Source organism: Cryptococcus neoformans (genome assembly GCF_000091045.1).
Source record: "Cryptococcus neoformans var. neoformans JEC21 chromosome 6 sequence".
NCBI lineage: Eukaryota > Fungi > Basidiomycota > Tremellomycetes > Tremellales > Cryptococcaceae > Cryptococcus > Cryptococcus deneoformans.
In genome coordinates this window covers 197,621-217,620 of record NC_006691.1, presented here as the reverse complement: position 1 = coordinate 217,620, position 20,000 = coordinate 197,621, and the positions used below count along the sequence as shown (strand labels likewise).

Below are 20,000 nucleotides of genomic sequence, written 5' to 3'. Positions count from 1 at the left end.
AAAGAGGTGGACGCAGTTACCTTCACCATCGGCAAGAAGCTGGACTTCAATGTGTCGGGGTCGGTCAAGGAATCGCTCGATGAAGACGGTACCGTCACCGAAAGCACTCTTGGCCTCACTGACAGCTCGCTCAAAGCTCTCCTTAAAACTCTCCTGATCCCTAACAACTCGCATACCTCGTCCACCACCACCCATAGCGGCCTTGATAATAACAGGGAATCCGTATTTCTCAATGAACGCGGCAGCCTTGTCATAAGACTCGACAGGGCCAGGAGTACCGGGGACGACGGGAACACCGGTCTTAATGGCAAGAGTTCGGGCCTTGGTCTTGTCACCGAGGGCGTCGATGGTCTCGGGGCGGGGACCGATAAAGGCAATACCAGCATCTTCAACCTTCTTGGCGAATTCGGCGTTCTCAGAGAGGAAACCGTAACTATACCTGATCAGCTACATGTCCTGAAAAGATAAGTCTGACAAAAATTTACCCAGGGTGGATCATGTCTACTTCATGTTCAAGGGCAATCCTGATAATATCGTCCTGGGCCAAATAGGCAGCAACAGGGGACATACCCTTGCCAACAAGGTAAGACTCGTCGGATTTGTATCGGTGAGCGCCCATTCGGTCTTCATGAGAGTAGATGGCCACGGTAGACATGGCAAGCTCGTGGGCAGTACGGAAGACACGGATGGCAATCTCTCCTCGGTTAGCCACAAGGAGCTTTTTGAGAGGGCCAGAGTGGCCGGCTTGTCTCTTTCGGAGGCCAGTGATGCTGTAGCAAAAGGATCGAGGTTAGCGACTAAGTAGATTACCGAATTGATGTTGGTGGAAACTTACGTGTGGGGAATAGCGGGTGTACCCGGTGCATTGGGAGTACCAGGTCGAGAGGTATCGATGCCGAGGTGGGAAACCCAGGCTTCGATCTGTTGGTGGATCGGAGGTGCATAATGATGGTGAGATTCATGGTCCACATCGGTTTCGGGCAAAACGTCGATTGCCATGGTGACGGAATAATTTTATGGGAAACAAATCAAAAAGTCGAAGCCAGATCGAATGATGGGAATTACGATTTTAGGAAAAGGAGATAAAGCCAATCATTAGCGCTGCTTTACATATCGTCTGGTTGATCATCTTTTGAGGACTCAGCCTCGAACGAAGCAAAAGGCAAAGGGGTGATGTTGTTTGCTCCAGATAACAGTCCCACCCCAAAACGCGGTCGACCTGATCGCAGCTCTGTATTATAGAGATAGAAGAGAAGCCGGACTTACAGGTGTCTGAAGCTCACCCACGGCGGTCATATTGTCTGCTGCGTTGATAGATGGAAGAAAAACGGACACGTGGGGAGTATATATAGACCGTAGAGCCGTAAAGAGTGAGTGAAAAATGCCAAGGCAGTGCGATGGGAGGTCAGCAGAAGGTTGGAGTAAGTGTCAGCAAGTATTCTTTGGATGCGTTGGAGTCGAAATACTGACTATTTAAAGACGGTTGTTGCGGAGAGAAGATTGGCCGAGAGATTGGAGAAGAAAAAACGGAATTTGGAGTGGATATAATATTTGGTCACCTACGACTGAGTACTGGACGGAGGCTCCGTGGACGAGTCGAGGTGAGTATCTGGCAGGCTGCGGGCGGAATCTAATGCTTATTCGGTAATCGGTGCCCCGTAATTACTGTCCAACACGCCGTCCAATCACAGCAATTGCCAATTAATTAACCCCCTGATAGCAATTCGCTCTCATATTCACCGTGAAAACACCACAAAACCGACAAAACCGACATTTACATCGCCGCACATCCCTATTGACATCCCTGGGCGGCATACAACGGTCCGCATACCTTGCTGACCATATTGAAGGCCATAAAAGTAGTCGATTGCAAAGAAAAGCCACGAGCGGCTATGCGTAGAGATACGACTGTTAAAGGGGGTTTCAATTAGTCGAGAATTGTTTGGACCGTGAAGCGGCGGAAGTCTTTATCGGGCCGGCGTCCCGCCCCTTCTTCAGATGCGAGCGGATACTATAGTTACGTAAAAGACGCGTAAATTAACGGAAACGCGTGAATCTCCGGATACACGTTTACATGAGATCAAGACATCGGGCCAAAAGTCGCGTAAAGTACTCCAGCTCCTGCTTGTTTGTTGACCAAGATGAGCACCAATTGAGATACGGACAACGGGATGATGGATCAAGTATTAGAGTAAGTAAGCCCCTATAAAGCCCCTCCATAAGTGCACTAATCCCTTGCAGCTCGGGCCAAAACAAGCCGGTCTGGCATCTCATTCCTCTCCCCCTCTCACAAATCAATCCATCTGCGGTCCGTCCTCAATATCCACGAGGCCGCCATGTCCCTACGCTCCACTCCTTTTGCCTCGCTACCATTTCTCGTAATTTCCACGTTGTCGAACCAATGTCTTTCACCGGCGTGCACCCTGTGCTTGTTCGACGTATCTTTAGCCGTATCCGTGCGGACAGAGGGTACGAAGAAATACAGGAAAGTGAACAAATTTCGTCTAATCCTGACGAGGCTACAATTTGGGCGTATGATGCTTTATTAGAAGGCGCTGATGCGGGATCATTCACATTGGCTCTACCGGCCATTCCTACTCTAGCTCATCTCCCACCGAACCCTCGCACACCCAACGTTCAGCATCCGCTCAACTATCTCCCGTCGCTATTTGCATCATCACTTCTCAACCCCACCACTTCACTTTTGACGTCCCTCACGTTGGACGGTATGGACCGTGCGGTGAATGATCAGAACGTCCAGGCACTGCGGTACTGCACCCATTTGGATGTTCTGTGGATGAAGGGATGCCGGATTACGGATAATGGCATTAGATTACTTGGGAGTGCCCTTGAATTACCTGGACAAAAGGATCTCAAGGAGGGAAGAGGTCTCTGGAGGTTACGCGCGTGGTTTCTGGGCGGGTGTAAGGGTGTCAGCGATAGAAGTGCAAAAGTCTTCGCTAGGTGGCCGGGACTAGTAGCCTTGGGCGAGTCATATCTTCCCTTTTCTATTATTCATTATTGACACTCATTTACACAGATTTGAGAGATACATCCTGTACTGAGGCTTCTTTCGCTGTCATCAACCGCACATTGCAGGCCCTTTTCTCCGGACAGAACCCGAAATTCCAAGCTTGTACCGACGGCCTCGTCCCACTCTTTGCTTCAAATCTCCCGCCGGCCGATATCGTCTCAAGCCTATGCTTAACCCTTATCAAACTCCCCAAAGAAAAGTCTGACCTCGTGTCATTGAATGTCACTTCAACTTCAAGACCCATACCCGATAAATTCCTTCCACCTTCATCGCGAGCTATCCCATCATCCAGCTCAGTATCGGCGAGCGGCAAGTCCTACGTTCCAGGTATCGGTTTCATCTATGGTTCCAATCTTTCAAGTTGCATCGAAGAAGAAGATCGTGATCCTCAACCATTCGGTACATCCATTTCTCTTTTCAATCCTTCATCTTCGCCTCATAAGGATGCCTTCTCTCAAGTGGAAGAGGAGAACCCGACCCCGGCGGAAAAGCGAAAACGTACAATCGCCAAAAAACTAGAGAGGAATGGGCAAGCGCATTTGGTTGGTAAAGCGCAGAAGGAGAAAAAACCTACCAAGACTCCGAAAGCAAAGGCTGCTGGCGTTGCAGCAGCAGCTCAAGCAGGAGAATGGTGGGACGATGCCGATGGCCAGGCAAAGAACTTTTATTCGGCCGCCTCTGCTTCTACCTCTACATATTCAAACGCCTACCCCATGTTAAGCGCCGAGGCAACCCAAGCAAATGCGCGGGGTCAAGGTGAAGGAGATCGGCGACTCATGCTTGTGCGCGTGGTCCATGACGAATGGTTCCGGCTCACTTACACCACAGCCAATGCGCTTGCTCAGGCACAGACGAAAGAGGTGAATTGGGCGAGAGAAGGGCAGATGGCGGAGAAGAGGGGGAAGATGGTGGGTGATATTATGCAGGCGACGGAAAGTGTGAGAGAGGCGTCGAGGAGGGCGGTAGAAGCGAACAAAGCGACTGCCAATGGGCAAGCGGCAGATCGAGTTAGGACATCTGGACCGACGGACGGTAGTGTTCTTCCAACGCAGACGAGCATGAGAAGCGAAGAGATTCTCCGGCGTCGGATGGAACGTCAAGTCGTTGACCCTTCAGGCATTACCACCACTGTCCCATCCACAGGATCGTCGCCAAGTATTTCCCAAGCATCAGACGGTTCTCAAAATCCATTTAAAAAGCCATACACTTCGAAACCCTTCGCCACCAAGTACTATCCCCGCAAATACACTGGCTCTGCGAGTCGCTCGCCTCCTCGAACGAAGAAACCTTCTCCCTTTGCACCACATTCTCGGCTGGTAGGCAAGGCCCCTAATCGGGGCGGTACAAATACGTCGTCTTCCATATCAACACCTGGAAAACCATCCCCACTCACTGGACATTCCCCCTCCCAACCTTTACAACCATCTTCATCCCCGCCAATGTCCTCCCCTGTTGCCGCTACCTCGGTACAAAGACCTAGTACGCGTTCCAATCCTTTCGCGCCCAAGCCATCCTCTATCCACCGGTCATCGTCTCCTGTCTCTTCCGCGCAGGAGGATGATAGTCTCGATTTTGGGTTTAGCAGCGGTGCATCAGCGAAGAAGAGGGCGTTTGGAGGTGCACCAGGAGGGGAAGGGAAGAGAAGAGGAATGAAGATGTTTTCTGGGAAAGTGAACGGGGTGGTGTTGAAGAGTGCGAGAGAGGCGTAAAAACGGTGCTTTAGAAGGTGATGGAGCAGTCGGGAGAGAAGACATGACTGGCAACATGTTGGATATGGTCACTGAGAACGGGTCGGAGTTTGGAGGATATCAGAAATTCCACGGGTATTCTGAACTTGAAGAAAATGGAACGTTTGATGGCTGCTATGCCATATTTTAATCATGTCATGCCGCATGGTTAATGGATGACGGCTGGCCGTAGGCACAAAGGGACAACTTTATAATTTCGGGATCGGACCTTGCGTCAAGCATCGAATCATCGAAATTGATTGCCGTCCGTCGATTTGTCGATCTGTCGAGGTTAATCTATCACCCATAAAAGGATCCAATGAGATCGGTGCTGTTGTCATCATTCTACATGCTGTCTATCGCCCATCACCAATTTCCCGTGTATTCATTTTTTAGCCTTTTCTCCATCAGAGGATGTTGTCCCATGTCCACTGATCAGTACCTCAAGAGCCCGACAGGAAGGAAAAGAAGGAAGGAGTGTGTTAAGCGAAACGGTTCCTGATGGGCGAATGACCGATACCTTGATGTTGGAGTTTAGGGACCCGGATTGAGGATGGTAGCTCAGGGGTCAGGAACATACCAAAGGAAGGGCCCTTTGAGATGATCTGTAACCCACTGTGTTCAGCGATTACAGTGTTGCGATTTCAAAATGTCGAATGTCGGGCGTTGGCTAGTTGTGCGTAGATCGCGGTTCATGAATCATATCCGGACCATTTGAAGGGTACGGACATTTGATTGGGGGGATCTAGGCGATGAGGATTGACTGCTTTCAGTTCCAATTGTTGTTCTTGACAGATCTGAACCAGAATGATATGCGATGAAAAGACGGAAGCTATTGATCGTCGTGTGCTCGAGTACTGCGATGCAGCGCGAGTGATGTTGATGATGTTGTCTTGTCGCTCGTTGTGACTTTTGCTTTTCGATGAAAGCTTTCACCATTGATGCCTATCGATCTTGAAGAGGAAAAGTAGTCCGCTGAAGAGTTGAGATCATATGTACGATAGCACTGTAGTCAATTTTCCATCCACCAGTCTCATGCACGCTAAAGGACTGCTTGGTCAAACGGTTAGCAAATATGACACACAAACGTACCTTGCATAAAACATCTCAAGTTGCGATTTCTGATCACACAATCAGCACAAAAAGGAGCGAAGAAAAAAAATCCAAAGATGATGTTTTTGCATGCCCAAACTATGACATCCGCTCTCACTCCCAGATGCAAATTCCCATCCACTCGCAAAAAGAAGAAAAACGCAACCGTCTCCCAGTCGACAGATTACGCCTCTTTTTTTGTGTCCTGCACCAGCGTCCCACACTCTAATACTCGCGCTTTCCAAACCTCACACTTAAAGAGCGTGGTGCCTGGAAGGCTTGGGAGGTTCGTAGACAATCTTTCGGTTCTTGAGGTAGGCCCATTTGAATCGTTTAAGATAGACGGAGATGGCAAACATGGATGAGAGGATGATGAGAGCCTGTCGCTAGCATTAGCCAATGCCAAGTACATATGAAAAGGCATCGAGACGCACCTGCATGCCCATCTTCTTCCTCTGGTCATGTTCAGGCTCGGCAGCCCAAGACAAGAAAGTGACGACATCCTTAGCCATTTGAGAAGTGGTAGCGGGAGTACCGTCATCGTACTCGACGAGACCGTCGAACAAGACTCGGGCCATGGCGATACCACCACCGGGGAAGTAGGGGTTGTAGTTCATGCCCTCAGCAACCTTGACACCAGCGGGAGGGTCGCAGTAACCGGTAAGCAAAGAGTAGACGTAGTCGGCACCGCCGTGTCGGGCCTTGATGATCAAAGAAAGATCAGGAGGAAGGGCACCGGCGTTACCGGCACGAGCAGCCTCCTCGTTGGGGTAGGGAGCGGGCATGTAGTCGGCGAGCTTACCCCTAGGACCCAATCAGCCTCCATTCACTTTTCTCCCATTTTTGACCACATCTCCACTCACGGTCTCTGGAACATTTCACCCTCATCGTTGGGTCCATCCTCGTACTCAACCTCCTCAGCCATAGCCTTGACTTCATCTACAGTGTGTGAAACGCCGACAAGATTACGCCATGCGATTCGGTCGAGAGAGTGACAGGCGGCACAGACTTCTCGGTAGACTGTTTTTGTCGAGTTCGAGAATTCACCAATGGTGTTGATATTTTCCGATAGTCGAATTCAAACGCGCAAGGCAGGGAAAAAAGGGGAAACCAGTCAGCACAACCCACACATCCTCGCATCTGACGCACCCTGGTAACCACGCCTGATCGCGGAGTGGTTGAAGGTCTCCAAAGGTCCATAGTGCTCAAACGGCCACACGGCAGGGTGCAAACCGTTCTCGGCGGCGCTGTTGGCAGACGCCTCGGGCAAGAAGGGGAGACCGTAGAGATGGCCGTACCAAGCGACAGAACCGGCGGCTGCAAGGGTGGAGGCGAAGACGGCTGTCCGGGAGGCCAGGACGGGTTGGGAGGTCGCGGAGGAGGAGAATCGGGCCTACGAGGTGTTTAGCGCTGGCGGGCAGCGGCGGGGCGAGCCGCGACGGACTGACCTTGGCCATGTTTTGGAGGGGGGCCCGTGCGGCCTTTGACAGCCTTGGGAGTGCTTGGTGGAGCATGGTGGTGTTTGGGGAAGAAGCAGGAAGAAGCGGAAAGGAGATGAGCGTGGCTGAGGGAGCGGGCCTCAGCCGAGGCCCAATGACAGTGCCCCGAATAAAGAGCCTCGGAGCAACTCGGCGTTTCTGGCCCCGGAGAAACAGCGTGTGGCACTTTGCGCCAACACCCGCGTCTGCTTTTTCATCCCCGGCTTCTCGTTGGTTCCCGCAAACATGACCGCGCGGCTGTGGACATGCATGCACAGCCGGTCTCTCTTCCTACGCGTTCTCTAATTCTTGTGCAAGATAACACTCGCTGATCAATTCAAAAATAAAATAATCATACATAAAATATAACATGATATATTTACTGGGTACCAAAATCACTGAAATCTAAGGTATGGTTCTCGTGTCAGCTTCATCGTGATTTAAATAACCCTTGTGGACGCAAGACGCTACTTACCAAGAACAGGGAATTCCAGCCATGACAAGAAACTATTGTGGGCATCTGGTATGGCAGTCCCAATGGAAGGTTGACTCGGTAACCATTCAGCCTGGTTTCCTCCCTGCGAGGATTGATTCCAATTCCCTGTTTCACCAGGTTGAGGATTCCACTCCGAAATACCATCAAGAGGCCGAACTTGATTGAAAGTTTCGTTCAACACATGTTCAGCTAGGAATGGATCGAATTCCACCGGACTGCCACTGGTCATCGTATTACCGGTGCTACCTGGTCGCTCGGGCGCGCTCTCGCCGTGGTGCTGGTGTGGTGGGGGTTCTGAAGGCGGGAAGTGATTGAACCACGACATTGAAGGCACAGAGCTTGATCTAGGTTTCGGTTGATTTTGACGTGTACACTCGACACTTTGGTTGAAAAGTGATCTTGGTGAAGTCGGTCTCGTTTCCGGAGGTAAGATCTTCTTTTGCCTCGCTTTGCTGATGGCATAGCGCAGTTGTTGAGCAAAGTGGAAACCCGGGACTAAAAAAAATTCAGCAAACGGCGCAGCGCCAGACCAAAGCTTTCCAATCATGACGACTGGAAGAGTAATCAAAAGACTTACATCGTGCCAGTACCTCGGTCAATTGAGACAGGTCTTTTGCTACTTTCCTTAGATCGACTGATCCTGGGAAAAGGGTAGCTAGACGTATATAGATCCTCGTTACGCTAGCCAGGGCAACATGTGAATAATGATTAGCGTGCAAAAGTTTGTCTTTCTGATTAAATCTCGCAAGTCAGCGAATAATCAACTGTATGTGCGCCTACAGCCCCAATGGGATACAACGGCTAAGACTACTCACTTCTGTCGTAATGATCCTGCTGGCTATCAATCGTGCATCGTCAAGACTTGCTAAAAGCAAACGTCTCCGATGAGGGGAGAGTCTTTCGATGTCATGTGGACTTCGAATATCTCGCAACAGACACGAGTTTGCCAGAACACTATAAGACAAGGCCAAGTTTCTGCGATCAATCCCAACTCTGTTGGTGTAAACTCGCTGAGAAAAACGACTCACGAGCCGAAACACCTCTGCGTTGTCACTAGAGGGATATGCATCGTTCAGAACGTCAATCAAAGCTCAGAGATATCAAAGTACTTACGATCCGTTACCAAAATATTATCCAAGGAAACTCCTTGTTGGACTTGTGCGCATTGCCATCAGTACAATCGACTTCCAACATCGGATTTTACCAACTATAGTAATTTCTCCATCTCTCTTCCCAGCCAAGCGCTTCGTCATTGTAGACTTGCAAAAGTTGATCCAATTCTTGGTGATTACCACTTATGGCATTTCTGTGCAATGTTACTGGTCATCCATAAAATGGTTAATCATGATCTTTATCTAGCATCGTCGGAGATGGAGACTCACACCTCAAATAAAGTAATTCGCAAAAAGCAACAATTCGACCATCGGTCGGCAAATGCGCAGGATGCTTCAACAGCGCGTGCAAATGAGGAATCATCAACGTCTCGTCGATGAGCATTGGACGACCATAATTATACGCCATCCTAAAAGTTGGCAGACATGAGTTCCTCATAAGTTTACTTCTGGAACGTGTCAAAACTCACTCGATGGCCATTTTACAAACCAAGAGCCATAGCCTCGATCCTATCACCAGCCGCCGTTCAGTATCTTCATCTCGATCGCTCGTGAACGCGGAAGGGGTACGCAATCTCTCAGCAAGTCTTGGCAGACATTTATAAAGCTCCATATCAATTCTGTTAAACACGCCCAAACCAAGTGAGATGCTGGAAGAGATGTATAAGGAAATGAATGTCACTCACGCCATACTAACTGCATGACTACCAGGACGCCAGCCAGTATCTCCCCACGAGGCCAAAATGACTTTTGACAAACCGGGTCAGTATCAGTCATGGTTGATCAACGTTTTGAATATGCCATGCGACTCACTCATGGCTTGGAGAGCTTCCGTATCAGCTATGGGACAGAACAATGTGGTCTTTCCTGCAAAGACGCGTCAGATAAAAGAGGGCCCATCTTCTATACGACGCGTTGATGAAATCGTGATTTACCTATACTCTCCGCATGCTCCCTCAGTAGCCGTTGCAAGTTGCTAGGCTCATGACCAGCATCTTTGATTTTCTGTCCCACGAAAAGAATCGCGGATATACAGAATGGCGACCGATGGCGCAGACTGAAAGGATCATACAATTTTGCTTCAGCGTCACTGCTCAGACGAAAAGTGTCATCGGTGCATACCTTTCCCAAGAGTCTCTAGAGGGATCAAAGACAGGCATGAAGGAATGTGCCCCTTGGAAGAACCTGTACTGGCATGTAAGCATGCTGCTATACTTCTAAAGGACCAAGACGACAATAGGTTGCGAAAAGAAGACCAAGCTCACATATCAAAAAGATTTCTCCCTTGTGCTTCGCTGCAGAAGCCAAGATCGATCGGATCACGCATTCCGGCCGGTAACCATTCGGGAGGTTCCCAATCATTTGCGCCTCGCTTCCGTTTGAGGCGTGCATTTCTCAAGCGACCGTCTGGTTCAGCCCTGTGCCCTCGGTCATCGGCTGCTATGTGCTCTTGATCTCGATGGCTCGATAAACCTGGTTCCCCCGGTGAGTCCCAGTGACCATCCGCATGTAGCCTCTTCTTTTCCTCGCTTCGTAACATATCCCGCATAAAAGAGAGCCCCTCTTTCGTTTCTTCCTCCACTGTGTGGTCTCTCTCGTCTTCTGAGGACATTTCCGATCCTTCTGCAACGCTCCCACCAGCTGTTCGGTCTCGAGGAACAGATTGCTGTTGAAGATCGGCTGTAGTTGATGCAACATCTCCAGCTATTTGCTGTACCCATTGTTCAAGGGACGATACAGGTCTCTGCTCATATTTTTCGCAGAACCCGGATAAAGGTGTCTGGACACGGTTATGAGAGCCAGTAGAACCCGGTTGCGCGACTATAAATCAGGATCAGTCATCAAGTGGGACCACGCTTAGCACTTAATTAGACATACTGTCATGCCTAATCGAATTGGTCGATGGCTGAGAGCCGGCAGGTAGAGCCGTCGGAGCCAGACGTAACAGCAGAGATACAACATTCTCAAGGTTGGATTGGACGTGCTGCATCTGATCTTCAAGTGCGACAACTTTGCTGAGTCGGCCCAGAAACCGTAAGCCGCCTATTTGTTAAATGATAGATGGAAATCTTCTTATTTCCATAAACCTACTTGAGTAGGCCTCTGGTTGACCTGGACTTGCGTTTCGGAGCTGGACGAGACGGGTCTGCCCCATTGGGAAGGCCGGAACTTCCAACTCCATTATTCTCTGGATGTGACATCCTGTGCGTATTCTGCCTGCCAAAGGCGAATGCTAGACTCGCTCAGCGTGGGAAAATGCTTTGTTGAAGTCGGAAAGACCAAATGGCGTCTAAATAATAATATCGATGAAACAGCGAGCGACGAGCGGTGAGCTTACCCACATTCACCTGTACGCGTAGAGAGATGTGCCCATTTTTCAGGGTCCAAATTCGGCGACGACGTCCATTCACTGCGCTTCAACGGTTGTGGTATTTAGAATTGCTATTATTAGGAGCTCGTGATCAAAGCACAGAGAACAGCATGCTACTTCACGCACGATTGCAGGAACCCGACGTGGCTGGCAGCTCTGAAGGCACACGACGAATCTTGGAATGAATGTTACGGAGCGTAGTAAGACCATCATAGCGACGAAAAAAGAAGAAAATGACATTTTTAGGGGGCCGAGAAGGTAGGTAGGTGTGTGGGCAACTGCTTGATTTGGAACTCAAAAGTTTCTTCTTTTGACATAGACTGTAGGTTTGATTCTTCTTGAAGATTTTGGCCTTTCTCCTGATATGATAAAACCTTCCCGCGATGTTGATACTGTTGTATGGACTACGGTCGCGGTGCCAAAAAAGAGATGCCGATTTCCCGGAGTTCATTCTGACTTATTCACCTCGCCAGCCATCAATTATTCATCGATGCCTTTCAGACTTTGCATGACATTGGCTGCATTTACAATTCAATTCTATTACAACGGCCTAGTAAGTTATACGAGATTCTACGCAGACTTGAGCCAAACAGTCGTCTCCCCAGGAATGCTTCCACCCTTGAGCGCGTTATTAGATGAACTAATAAGAACGGAACCCTTGGGCAGATCAACAGAATCTTTGCCGATGTTGACAACTACCTCCCATCCACCGGGCCTTCGGAAATGCAGGACTTCTTTGTTAGGATTCTCCACCCATTCAAGCTCCTCTGCAGATTGCAGCCCTTTTCTCAATCCTAAAGCCCGTCGGTAAAGGCTTAATACGCTGTTGGCATCCTTTTCCTCTACATCGACCGCATAGTCTTTGAACCACGCAGGCTGAGGGAGATGCGCACGTTTGCCAGGACCGTAGCCAAAGTTCTTTTCATCGGCAACCCAAGGAATAGGAACTCGACAGCCATCACGACCGACTTCTTCTCCCTTTGTTCGGATGAATATAGGGTCTTGTCGTTCCTCGTCTGGAATTTCGACGACTTCTTGCAAGCCAAGTTCTTCACCCCTGTAACCTGAGATGAGCCTTTGCAATGTAACCTCAAGGCTGAAAATGACTCACTGATATAGGTATGTGGATCCCGGCAAGGCAAGAATCATGAGAGTAGCCGCTTTGGCTCTCCTCAACCCTTGCTCAATATCAACCTTGGGATCCGTCAACTTGGTTTTAAGGAACTTGTTATAGGTGTCCGTAGTCATTGCATGGTTCGCATTCGGGACGTTGGGGAGACCGAATCGGGTGGGATGTCGCATTACCTACGAACCATGAATGGTATATCGATCAGCAAGGTCTGATTGGCACAATGATGGGCCGGCAGGACTCACATCATGATTGGACAGTACCCAGGTAGTAGTTGAGTCGGACTTTTTGCTTCCTGCCAATGAACTCTTAATGCATTGACGGTACTCCTCAGCATCAAAGTTGCACAAAAGAATATCGAAAGAGAAGGTCTGGCCGAGACCCTCAGAAGAAGCGTAGAGGGGCTTTTGGTCTGGAGCAACCCAGGCTTCAGCAACAGCCCTAGAGATCACTGTCAACCATGGTTCACCGGCCCAGAAAGAAAACACAATTCCAGACTCACATGAGTGGGGGATTGAACTGGTTGAAGACTTCTCTCCAAGATCTGTAGATATCGTGTACCTCCTTCCTGTCGAGAAGGGGATGATCCAACTCGGAGTTACCGTTAGTGAGCTTTTGATGAGTCAATTTAGTCAACTGCTCCCAGTTAGGCAAGGGCTCGCTCATGTCTTTAGCAAGGCCGTGGGCGACGTCAATCCGGAAACCTGAGACTCCCCGATCACCCCAAAACTTCAAGGTCTTCAGGAAATCTGCTTTGACATCTGGGTTCTCCCAATTCCAGTCCGGTTGAGAGGAGTCAAACCAGTGGAAATACCATTGACCGTCGTTCATTCCAGAAGGCGACCAAGCAGATCCACCGAAAGAACAGATCCAGTCGGTAGGAGGCTGATCTTTGTTGGGTCCGAGACCTAAGTTATGTGAGATCAGCTCAATCCGGCAAAAGGTGCATCGTCCTTCGGGAACTTACCATCTCTGAAAATGTACCTTTCCCTCTCTGGTGACCCCTTACCCGCTTTCAAAGCAGCTTGGAACCATTCATGGTCATCGCTTGAATGGTTGGGGACGATATCGACGATGACTCGGATTCCGACTTTTTGGAAAGCAGCGGTCATTTCGTCAAACTCTTCCAATGTCCCGATCTTCGGGTCGACATCCCTGTAGTCGGCCACATCATCTACATCGAAAGGTTATCAGAACCGTCAAGTGATCAAAAATGAGTGCTAAACTTACAACCGCCATCCCGCAAAGCGGAAGGATAGAAAGGGCTGAGCCAAATGGCATCCACTCCTAATGCTTTCAAATACGGCACACGAGCAGTTATACCTTTTAAGTCTCCAATCCCATCACCGTTCGCGTCGGCGAAGGAACGGGGATAGATTTGATAGACGACGGCCTGGCGCCACCAGTCGGGGTCTATTTAGTTGGTCAGTCTTCCTCTTCAAGGCTGAGCTCTTACGGAATAAAGAAGTCCATCTTACCGGAAATAACACAGACCATGATGTATGATTTGTTCAAAGCTGTTGCGAATGTGAGAATTAGTGATGGGTTTTGCTGCTATGAGACCTTCCAACTTCACGAACGAACCAGAGCAATATATACTTCATGAGCATCTCGGCAGTCTTGGATCCAAACCCGGCTTATCGGTCTACGAGTCCTTACATGTGGATATCGACAACAAACATTTCAGGGGCGCAGATAACAAGTGACCCATATCCAGTCTTCACATCTTGCCCCTCGCGTTAGATTTTGCCCCACTGGACAGTGATTGTTGCCAATCTCGATAGGAGAAAGAAGACGAGCCTGAGGTATTTGCGATTCTGGGTGTATTTGTGCGGCTTCAGTGTACAGAGGGGCATATCAACGCTTGCAGACGGCTAGATTTGCAACAGAAGTGGGAAGGACCGTGTGAAGCTTCGGTGCATGTGGAAGAAATCGATGCCTATTCTGAGCTCCGACAAGACATCCATGCTTTTGCCAATAATTCGACCACAAATGAGGCTGTAAACGAAACTACGCGCCTGGCCAGCTTTCTTGGGAATAGGTCAGGTGACTCATTGTAGTGGTTGCCGCAGTATATCATGAACCATAATAGGTACTGCCAGGCACCATCCCTGGCATGACACATACAGCCGACGGCGAACGCAGTAATCGTAGTTAATCGTAGTCTAAAGAATAGACGGATGCCGCATTTGAGTGCTCAAAATTGCCAATCTGTGGACCGCGAATGGCCGGATCAAGGACAAAAGCTTAGCCGGAACCTAATTCATCTCTACGGTAGATTGAGTTTTGTTGATTTATCGTTGTTTTGATCGTCTTCGCATTTCGAACAGGTACAATGACGAACTTGTTTTCACTCTCCGCCGGTGACTGGCCTGACCACTGCCGATTGGTGATGTATTATCCTACCGGGCGCTACATTCAGTTCCTCAGGGCCTGGTGCCCACGGGGTCCCACAATAGCACATCTTCCGTGAGCTTCTCCTGGATCTTCCGGAGGTCGTCAGACATCACGATGTTGAACAACGATGTTTGACATATAAAAGGCGGACATGGCACTACGAAGGTAATATCTCTCCAGTCATCTCAAGCAGTCTTCTCGCCTGACCTTTAGTTACCCTTCAAATCATTAAGTCCACACCTGTTTCACATCATCGCACCATGTCGAACGGCCCAATTACCACCGAACAGGTGGTACTCGACCACGTCAAGGGTGATATCGAAGACTACGATGATGTTGTCCAATCAGCACGACAAGGTATGGAAAGCGAGAAATCGCTATCACTCAAGGAAAGTCTAAGACGTTATCCACGAGCGGTAGCTTGGTCCGTCTTGCTATCCACATCACTGTAAGTGACCATCTCGACGACACCTCTTCAATCTGCATGTATCATTGACTGATTCCACCTGTAGTGTCATGGAGGGCTTTGACGTCATCCTCATCAATAACTTTTATGCTCTTCCTCAATTTGTCCAGAAATATGGTGTTGAGCTTGAAGGCGGTTGGTCTATTACTGCCGCTTGGCAAGCAGGTCTCACCAACGGTGCCAACGTCGGTGAAATCATCGGTCTCTGCATAAATGGCTGGGCGTCTGAGAGATTCGGTTACAAGAAGACAATGATTGGTGCCGTAGGTTGCTGCACATGTATTACAAACCACGTGAAGCTGATGTATACTTCAATCGCCCTTCCAGCTTATCATGATGATTTGTGCTATCTTTATTCCCTTCTTCGCGCAAAATATTCAGACGCTGCTGGCGGGTGAGATCTTACAAGGGTAAATCTTGCGAAACATTTGATGTTATTTTTTTTTTCTCGAAGCTGACGCCTGTTTGCTCTCAGGATCCCCTGGGGTATCTTCCAGACTCTAACTACCGCATACGCCGCCGAGGTCTCTCCAGTAGCTCTCCGACCGTATCTGACGGCATATGTCAACCTCTGTTGGGTAATAGGTCAAATTATTGCTTCCGGAGTCCTTCGATCCGTTCTGTCAATGGAAACGCAATGGGCTTATAGGCTACCCTTCGCTCTCCAGTGTGAGTGCCCCTACCAGAGAAAATGGCCGCCACTAACAACAACTTAAATCACAGGGATTTGGCCCGTTCCAATTTTAGTTGGCTGTCTTTTCGCCCCCGAATCACCTTGGTGGCAAGTACGAAACGGCCGACACGATGATGCTCGACGAACAATTCGACGGCTCTTTAGCAACCCTTCTGATGAGGAGGTTGAGAACTCGCTCTCCCTCATGAAACACACCAACGCCATTGAAAAGACCATGGCCGAAGGTACTAGCTACTGGGATTGCTTCAGAGGTGTCGATCTTCGCAGGACAGAGATTGCGGCTGCGGCTTGGATGATTCAGAATCTGTGTGGAGCTGGTAAGTCTTCTTTGCCTTATAGGCTTTAATGCCCCTCCCTTGATGTGTATTTATCCTTGAGTAGCATTCATGGGTTATTCTACCTTCTTCCTGGAGCAAGCCGGTCTCCCTACCACCCAGGCCTTTAACCTGTCCGTTGCCCAGTATGCTCTCGGTATCTGCGGGACTGTTGTTTCATGGGTAGGTATTATTTCTTTGGGTATAGATAATGAGCTAAAATACCCCTTTACTCAGATCCTTATGGGACGTGTCGGCCGGAGGAGACTATATTTGGCCGGTCTCGCCGGCATGGTCGTCTTTCTTGTAGTCATTGGAGGACTAGGCTTCATTTCAGTTTCAAATTCGGGTGCTCAGTGAGTTGATCGTCTGTTGTTTTCAGTTTGTCCTTGGGCTATCAGAGGCTGATTGGTGCTCCTTCCTAGGTGGGCTATCGGGGCGCTGCTTCTCGTCTACACTGCATTGTATGATGGGACTGTTGGTCCTGTTTGTTACACCATCGTCGGCGAAATTTCGTCAACTCGACTCAGGGCCAAGACTGTTGTGTGAGTAAAGATTAATGATCACTGATCGTTTATTAAGTTTTCGTTCAATGGCTAACCAACATTCAATAGAATCGCTCGAATCGCATACAATATCATCGGTATCGTCAACGCTGTTATCATGCCTTATTTCCTCAACTCTGCCAAGTTGAATTGGGGTGCCAAGACCGGCCTTTTCTGGGGCGGGTTCGCGTCCTTATGTTTCATCTGGACGTATTTCAGGCTTCCCGAAGCCAAAGACAGGACATATGGTGAACTCGACGTCCTATTTGAGAACAAAATCTCTGCCAGGAAATTCGCTTCGACAACCGTTGATCAGTTCGCTGGCCACGAAGCCCAGTTTGATGATACTATTCCCGTTGAAACGTTTGACGAAAAACTGTCTGGCAAGCCTTCCGTCACCCACGTGGAGTATATGCCAACGGATTCAAAAAAGTAGAAGCTAGAGCAGGGCGAGGTCATCAAGTTTTAACAGGCTGAATTGGAAGCGAGAAATGGGAGAAGTATTTTCTGTGCTGATTGGCGTCAAGAATTTAGGGGTTTGAAGTTTTGAAAACAAAAGGTCTTCTCAATCGAACACGTTGTACTGGGTAATTGAGATATATGTATGTTGAGCGCGTGTCCATGCGTTTTAGCCCTGATTTTTGCAAGATAAAAATCCTGATTCCCTATCAGATCGATGGTACGATTTGTTAGGCAAGGACGCTCATCATGCGGATGCACGCATGTACTATAAGATGCAGAGTCAGAGATACAGAGTCAGAGATACAGAGTCAGAGATACAGTCTGATAATCATCTATGAGATGATCCAACATGATAGATACAAATTATAACTGTTCCTTTTTTGATTGCGTGAAACCATTACCTCATTAAAGATCATTTCTACTCCCAGTGCCCAATTTTTTTGACCACCAAGCTCGGCATGTTAATTGTTCATTGCCACAACAAATGTAACGCCGTGACAAGCATTGAGAAGATTCCCATGCCAAAGGCAATGAAGATGCCATGATTATAATCTTTTATTGGTGAAGCAGCACCGATCGATTGAAGGGACCCGCCATTACCTGCCGTGGAGTAGGCCGTTAAAGTCACGCCCGCCACGATAGATACGCGGACGTGCTCTGTTATTGTCTACATTTTGATTTAGTACTGTCCCGATCAAAAACGGACTTTTCCGAAACACATGGAAGAAAGAAAACGTACTTCGATAACATTTGTCGGACGACCTGACTGATCAGTGGTAGATGCTGTTTCGGTAACGTAAACAACAACTACCCCTCCGTCACTTGCCGTGGTTGCCCCCGGATCTGTCGCAGTGACGGTCACTACTACGACTGTCTTGATGGTCAGTGTCTCTGCCTCTGTCATGGTCAGATATGGGGAGCTCACCACCCGGACCTTCCGATTCCGTCTCAGTAGGTTGAGTCGACTGGTTCGGATCGTTGGCAGTGACGATCACTGTTACAGTCCTCACTGCATTACCTGTTGAGACCGATCCAGCTGCATTCGTCGTTGTGAATGGTGTAGTGTAGGTGTTGGTCGCCGTGACCGTGATAGGACCGCCGGCAGTCGTGGAAGGACGGCTTGAGCTTGCAGTAATTGGTGTGTCCGCTGGGGTCGTGGAAGGGGTATCAGACGTGACGGCCGGCGATGAAGATGTAACTGATGCAGCTCCCGAGATGGTTTGTGACCCAACTTGGGATGGTGTGTTGGACGCTGAGGATTGAGCCGGTACTGATGATGGTGCAGGAGACGAGGAAGTAGCTGGTGCCTCTCCAGAAGTTTGTGAGCCTGATCCGGAAGGAGTGATTACTACACCCGCTGATGTAGTAACCGACGGCGATACTTGCGGTGATGCCGATGCCGAAACACTGGCAGCTTGCGAGGTAGGCCCAGAGCTAACGGCAGAGGGGTTTCCCGAGCTTTGGGGAAGTGATTGAGAAGGAGAGAGATTTGAAGAAGGTGTTGAAGAAGATGCAGAAGAAGGTGCTTCCGAACTCGCCGCAGGTTGAGAACTAGCGGGCTCTGATGTGATGGGCCCTGAACTAGCAACTGAGGAACTGGGAACGGATGCAGAACTTGCCACTGCAGAGCTAGGAGCTTCGCTCGCAGACGACGAGCTTGCCACCGCAGAGCTAGGAGCTTGGCTTGCAGACGACGAGCTTGCCACCGCAGAGCTGACAGGTGGATCCGAGCTGGCAGGAACTGCACTCGAGGGCTCGGTCGAAGTAGGACCAGCCTGAGAGCTTGATGGCTCCGGAGCCGCGGAGCTAGGGGCCGTGGAAGGAGATACCGAAGACTGTGAGGCGCTGGGTGTTGCTGAAGGCGATGTAGAAGGCTGAACACTCTGTGCAGCAGAGCTCTCAGCCGTACTTGTGCTGGGTGCAGCGACGCTTTGCTCGGGTGAAGAGGTTGCTTCGGATGAAGTGGGCACTGAGCTACTTGATGGGACAGTGGTGGAAGATTCGGAAGAAGAAGATGGTGAAGGTACGGGAGAGGAAGATGAGGAAGGTTGAACAGATGATTCAGGTGATGATGTCGTAATTGGTTCAGCAGACGTGGGACCGGCCGTAGAAGACGTAGATAGATCGTTAGATGATGGCGAAACCAATGACGGTGATGGCGAAACCGATGACGGTCCAGCAGATGATGCAGTCGTTGAAGACGTAGCAGACGTTGATTGAATCGTTGATGATACAGTAAAAGATCCAACATCACTACAATGCCCCGATCGCAATCAACGCAAATTCCCATAATGCGCAGCAATTACTCACGAGGTCGTTACAGAAGATATAGTAGCAGAAGAAACCGGAGCAATAGACGATGAATCAACAAGTGTCGTGGTCAATACAATACTCTGTCTGACGATAGAATTGCCATTCGGATGAGGTGATCATCTTCAGGACTCTTGGTTAAAAAAAGTGAACTTACCCTGTGTCGGAAGATGCAGCCGCAGAGGATGCAGCCTGGGAACTGGGCGCTGTTATCTATCAGTTCTGCAGGCATCTGCCAGAAGATCATGAGAAGCTCACCATCAGATGTTCCCGTATCCTGTTGTCTCTTCTCCAGCCTAAATACGTCCTTCACATTTCCGCTCAGAGCACGAGGTACTGCGACCGCCTCGCAGAGACACATGAGAATCACAAA

General features: G+C 49.3%; 7 protein-coding genes across 7 annotated transcripts in view; 2 read left to right on the top strand and 5 right to left on the bottom strand.

Moving 5' to 3' along the window:
- The window catches only part of CNF00650 (pyruvate carboxylase, putative), a 4,703-nt gene extending 3,147 nt beyond the window's left edge, over positions 1–1,556 (bottom strand). Inside the window, exons 1-5 of the mRNA XM_571482.1 lie at positions 1,471–1,556; positions 1,267–1,301; positions 836–921; positions 486–770; positions 1–433 (exon numbers count right to left, since the gene is read on the bottom strand). The exon at positions 1–433 is cut by the window's left edge and continues 933 nt beyond it. Coding sequence (XP_571482.1) covers positions 1–433; positions 486–770; positions 836–921; positions 1,267–1,296 — 834 coding nt within the window. The 5' untranslated portion in view covers positions 1,297–1,301; positions 1,471–1,556. The remainder of the gene's footprint in view (positions 434–485; positions 771–835; positions 922–1,266; positions 1,302–1,470) is intronic.
- A 135-nt stretch (positions 1,557–1,691) lies between these two features.
- Positions 1,692–5,815, top strand: CNF00640 (hypothetical protein). Its single transcript, XM_024657338.1, has 3 exons — positions 1,692–2,191; positions 2,242–2,987; positions 3,041–5,815. Exons 1-3 carry the CDS (start codon positions 2,172–2,174, stop codon positions 4,741–4,743), a joined length of 2,469 nt encoding a protein of 822 aa, XP_024513088.1. The 5' UTR covers positions 1,692–2,171; the 3' UTR covers positions 4,744–5,815.
- Positions 5,816–5,924: 109 nt separating this feature from the next.
- CNF00630 (electron transporter, transferring electrons within CoQH2-cytochrome c reductase complex, putative) lies at positions 5,925–7,404 on the bottom strand. Its single transcript, XM_571714.1, has 5 exons — positions 7,302–7,404; positions 7,003–7,246; positions 6,717–6,873; positions 6,288–6,657; positions 5,925–6,233 (listed from the first exon to the last, which is right to left on the bottom strand). Exons 1-5 carry the CDS (start codon positions 7,365–7,367, stop codon positions 6,108–6,110), a joined length of 963 nt encoding a protein of 320 aa, XP_571714.1. The 5' UTR covers positions 7,368–7,404; the 3' UTR covers positions 5,925–6,107.
- A 266-nt stretch (positions 7,405–7,670) lies between these two features.
- CNF00620 (expressed protein) lies at positions 7,671–11,238 on the bottom strand. The gene is made up of 16 exons (XM_024657337.1): positions 11,031–11,238; positions 10,818–10,954; positions 10,205–10,760; positions 10,062–10,124; positions 9,875–9,996; positions 9,753–9,806; positions 9,626–9,686; positions 9,410–9,559; positions 9,210–9,349; positions 9,036–9,146; positions 8,941–8,982; positions 8,856–8,880; positions 8,643–8,781; positions 8,405–8,558; positions 7,807–8,322; positions 7,671–7,736 (listed from the first exon to the last, which is right to left on the bottom strand). The coding sequence occupies exons 1-16, from the start codon at positions 11,138–11,140 to the stop codon at positions 7,711–7,713; spliced, it is 2,406 nt and encodes an 801-aa protein (XP_024512998.1). The 5' UTR covers positions 11,141–11,238; the 3' UTR covers positions 7,671–7,710.
- Positions 11,239–11,403: 165 nt separating this feature from the next.
- On the bottom strand, positions 11,404–14,344 carry CNF00610 (alpha-glucosidase, putative). Its single transcript, XM_024657336.1, has 8 exons — positions 14,024–14,344; positions 13,918–13,956; positions 13,670–13,852; positions 13,407–13,613; positions 12,942–13,347; positions 12,685–12,880; positions 12,422–12,615; positions 11,404–12,367 (listed from the first exon to the last, which is right to left on the bottom strand). The coding sequence occupies exons 2-8, from the start codon at positions 13,934–13,936 to the stop codon at positions 11,881–11,883; spliced, it is 1,692 nt and encodes a 563-aa protein (XP_024512997.1). The 5' UTR covers positions 13,937–13,956; positions 14,024–14,344; the 3' UTR covers positions 11,404–11,880.
- Positions 14,345–14,682: 338 nt separating this feature from the next.
- Positions 14,683–17,587, top strand: CNF00600 (trehalose transport-related protein, putative). Its single transcript, XM_571538.2, has 9 exons — positions 14,683–15,284; positions 15,349–15,565; positions 15,630–15,712; positions 15,778–15,971; positions 16,026–16,313; positions 16,378–16,493; positions 16,548–16,666; positions 16,736–16,855; positions 16,925–17,587. The coding sequence occupies exons 1-9, from the start codon at positions 15,097–15,099 to the stop codon at positions 17,289–17,291; spliced, it is 1,692 nt and encodes a 563-aa protein (XP_571538.1). The 5' UTR covers positions 14,683–15,096; the 3' UTR covers positions 17,292–17,587.
- CNF00590 (hypothetical protein) overlaps positions 17,483–20,000 on the bottom strand; it is a 2,708-nt gene continuing 190 nt past the window's right edge. The window contains exons 1-6 of the mRNA XM_024657335.1: positions 19,886–20,000; positions 19,785–19,833; positions 19,628–19,714; positions 18,243–19,570; positions 18,057–18,187; positions 17,483–17,984 (exon numbers count right to left, since the gene is read on the bottom strand). The exon at positions 19,886–20,000 is cut by the window's right edge and continues 190 nt beyond it. Coding sequence (XP_024513073.1) covers positions 17,787–17,984; positions 18,057–18,187; positions 18,243–19,570; positions 19,628–19,714; positions 19,785–19,833; positions 19,886–20,000 — 1,908 coding nt within the window. The 3' untranslated portion in view covers positions 17,483–17,786. The remainder of the gene's footprint in view (positions 17,985–18,056; positions 18,188–18,242; positions 19,571–19,627; positions 19,715–19,784; positions 19,834–19,885) is intronic.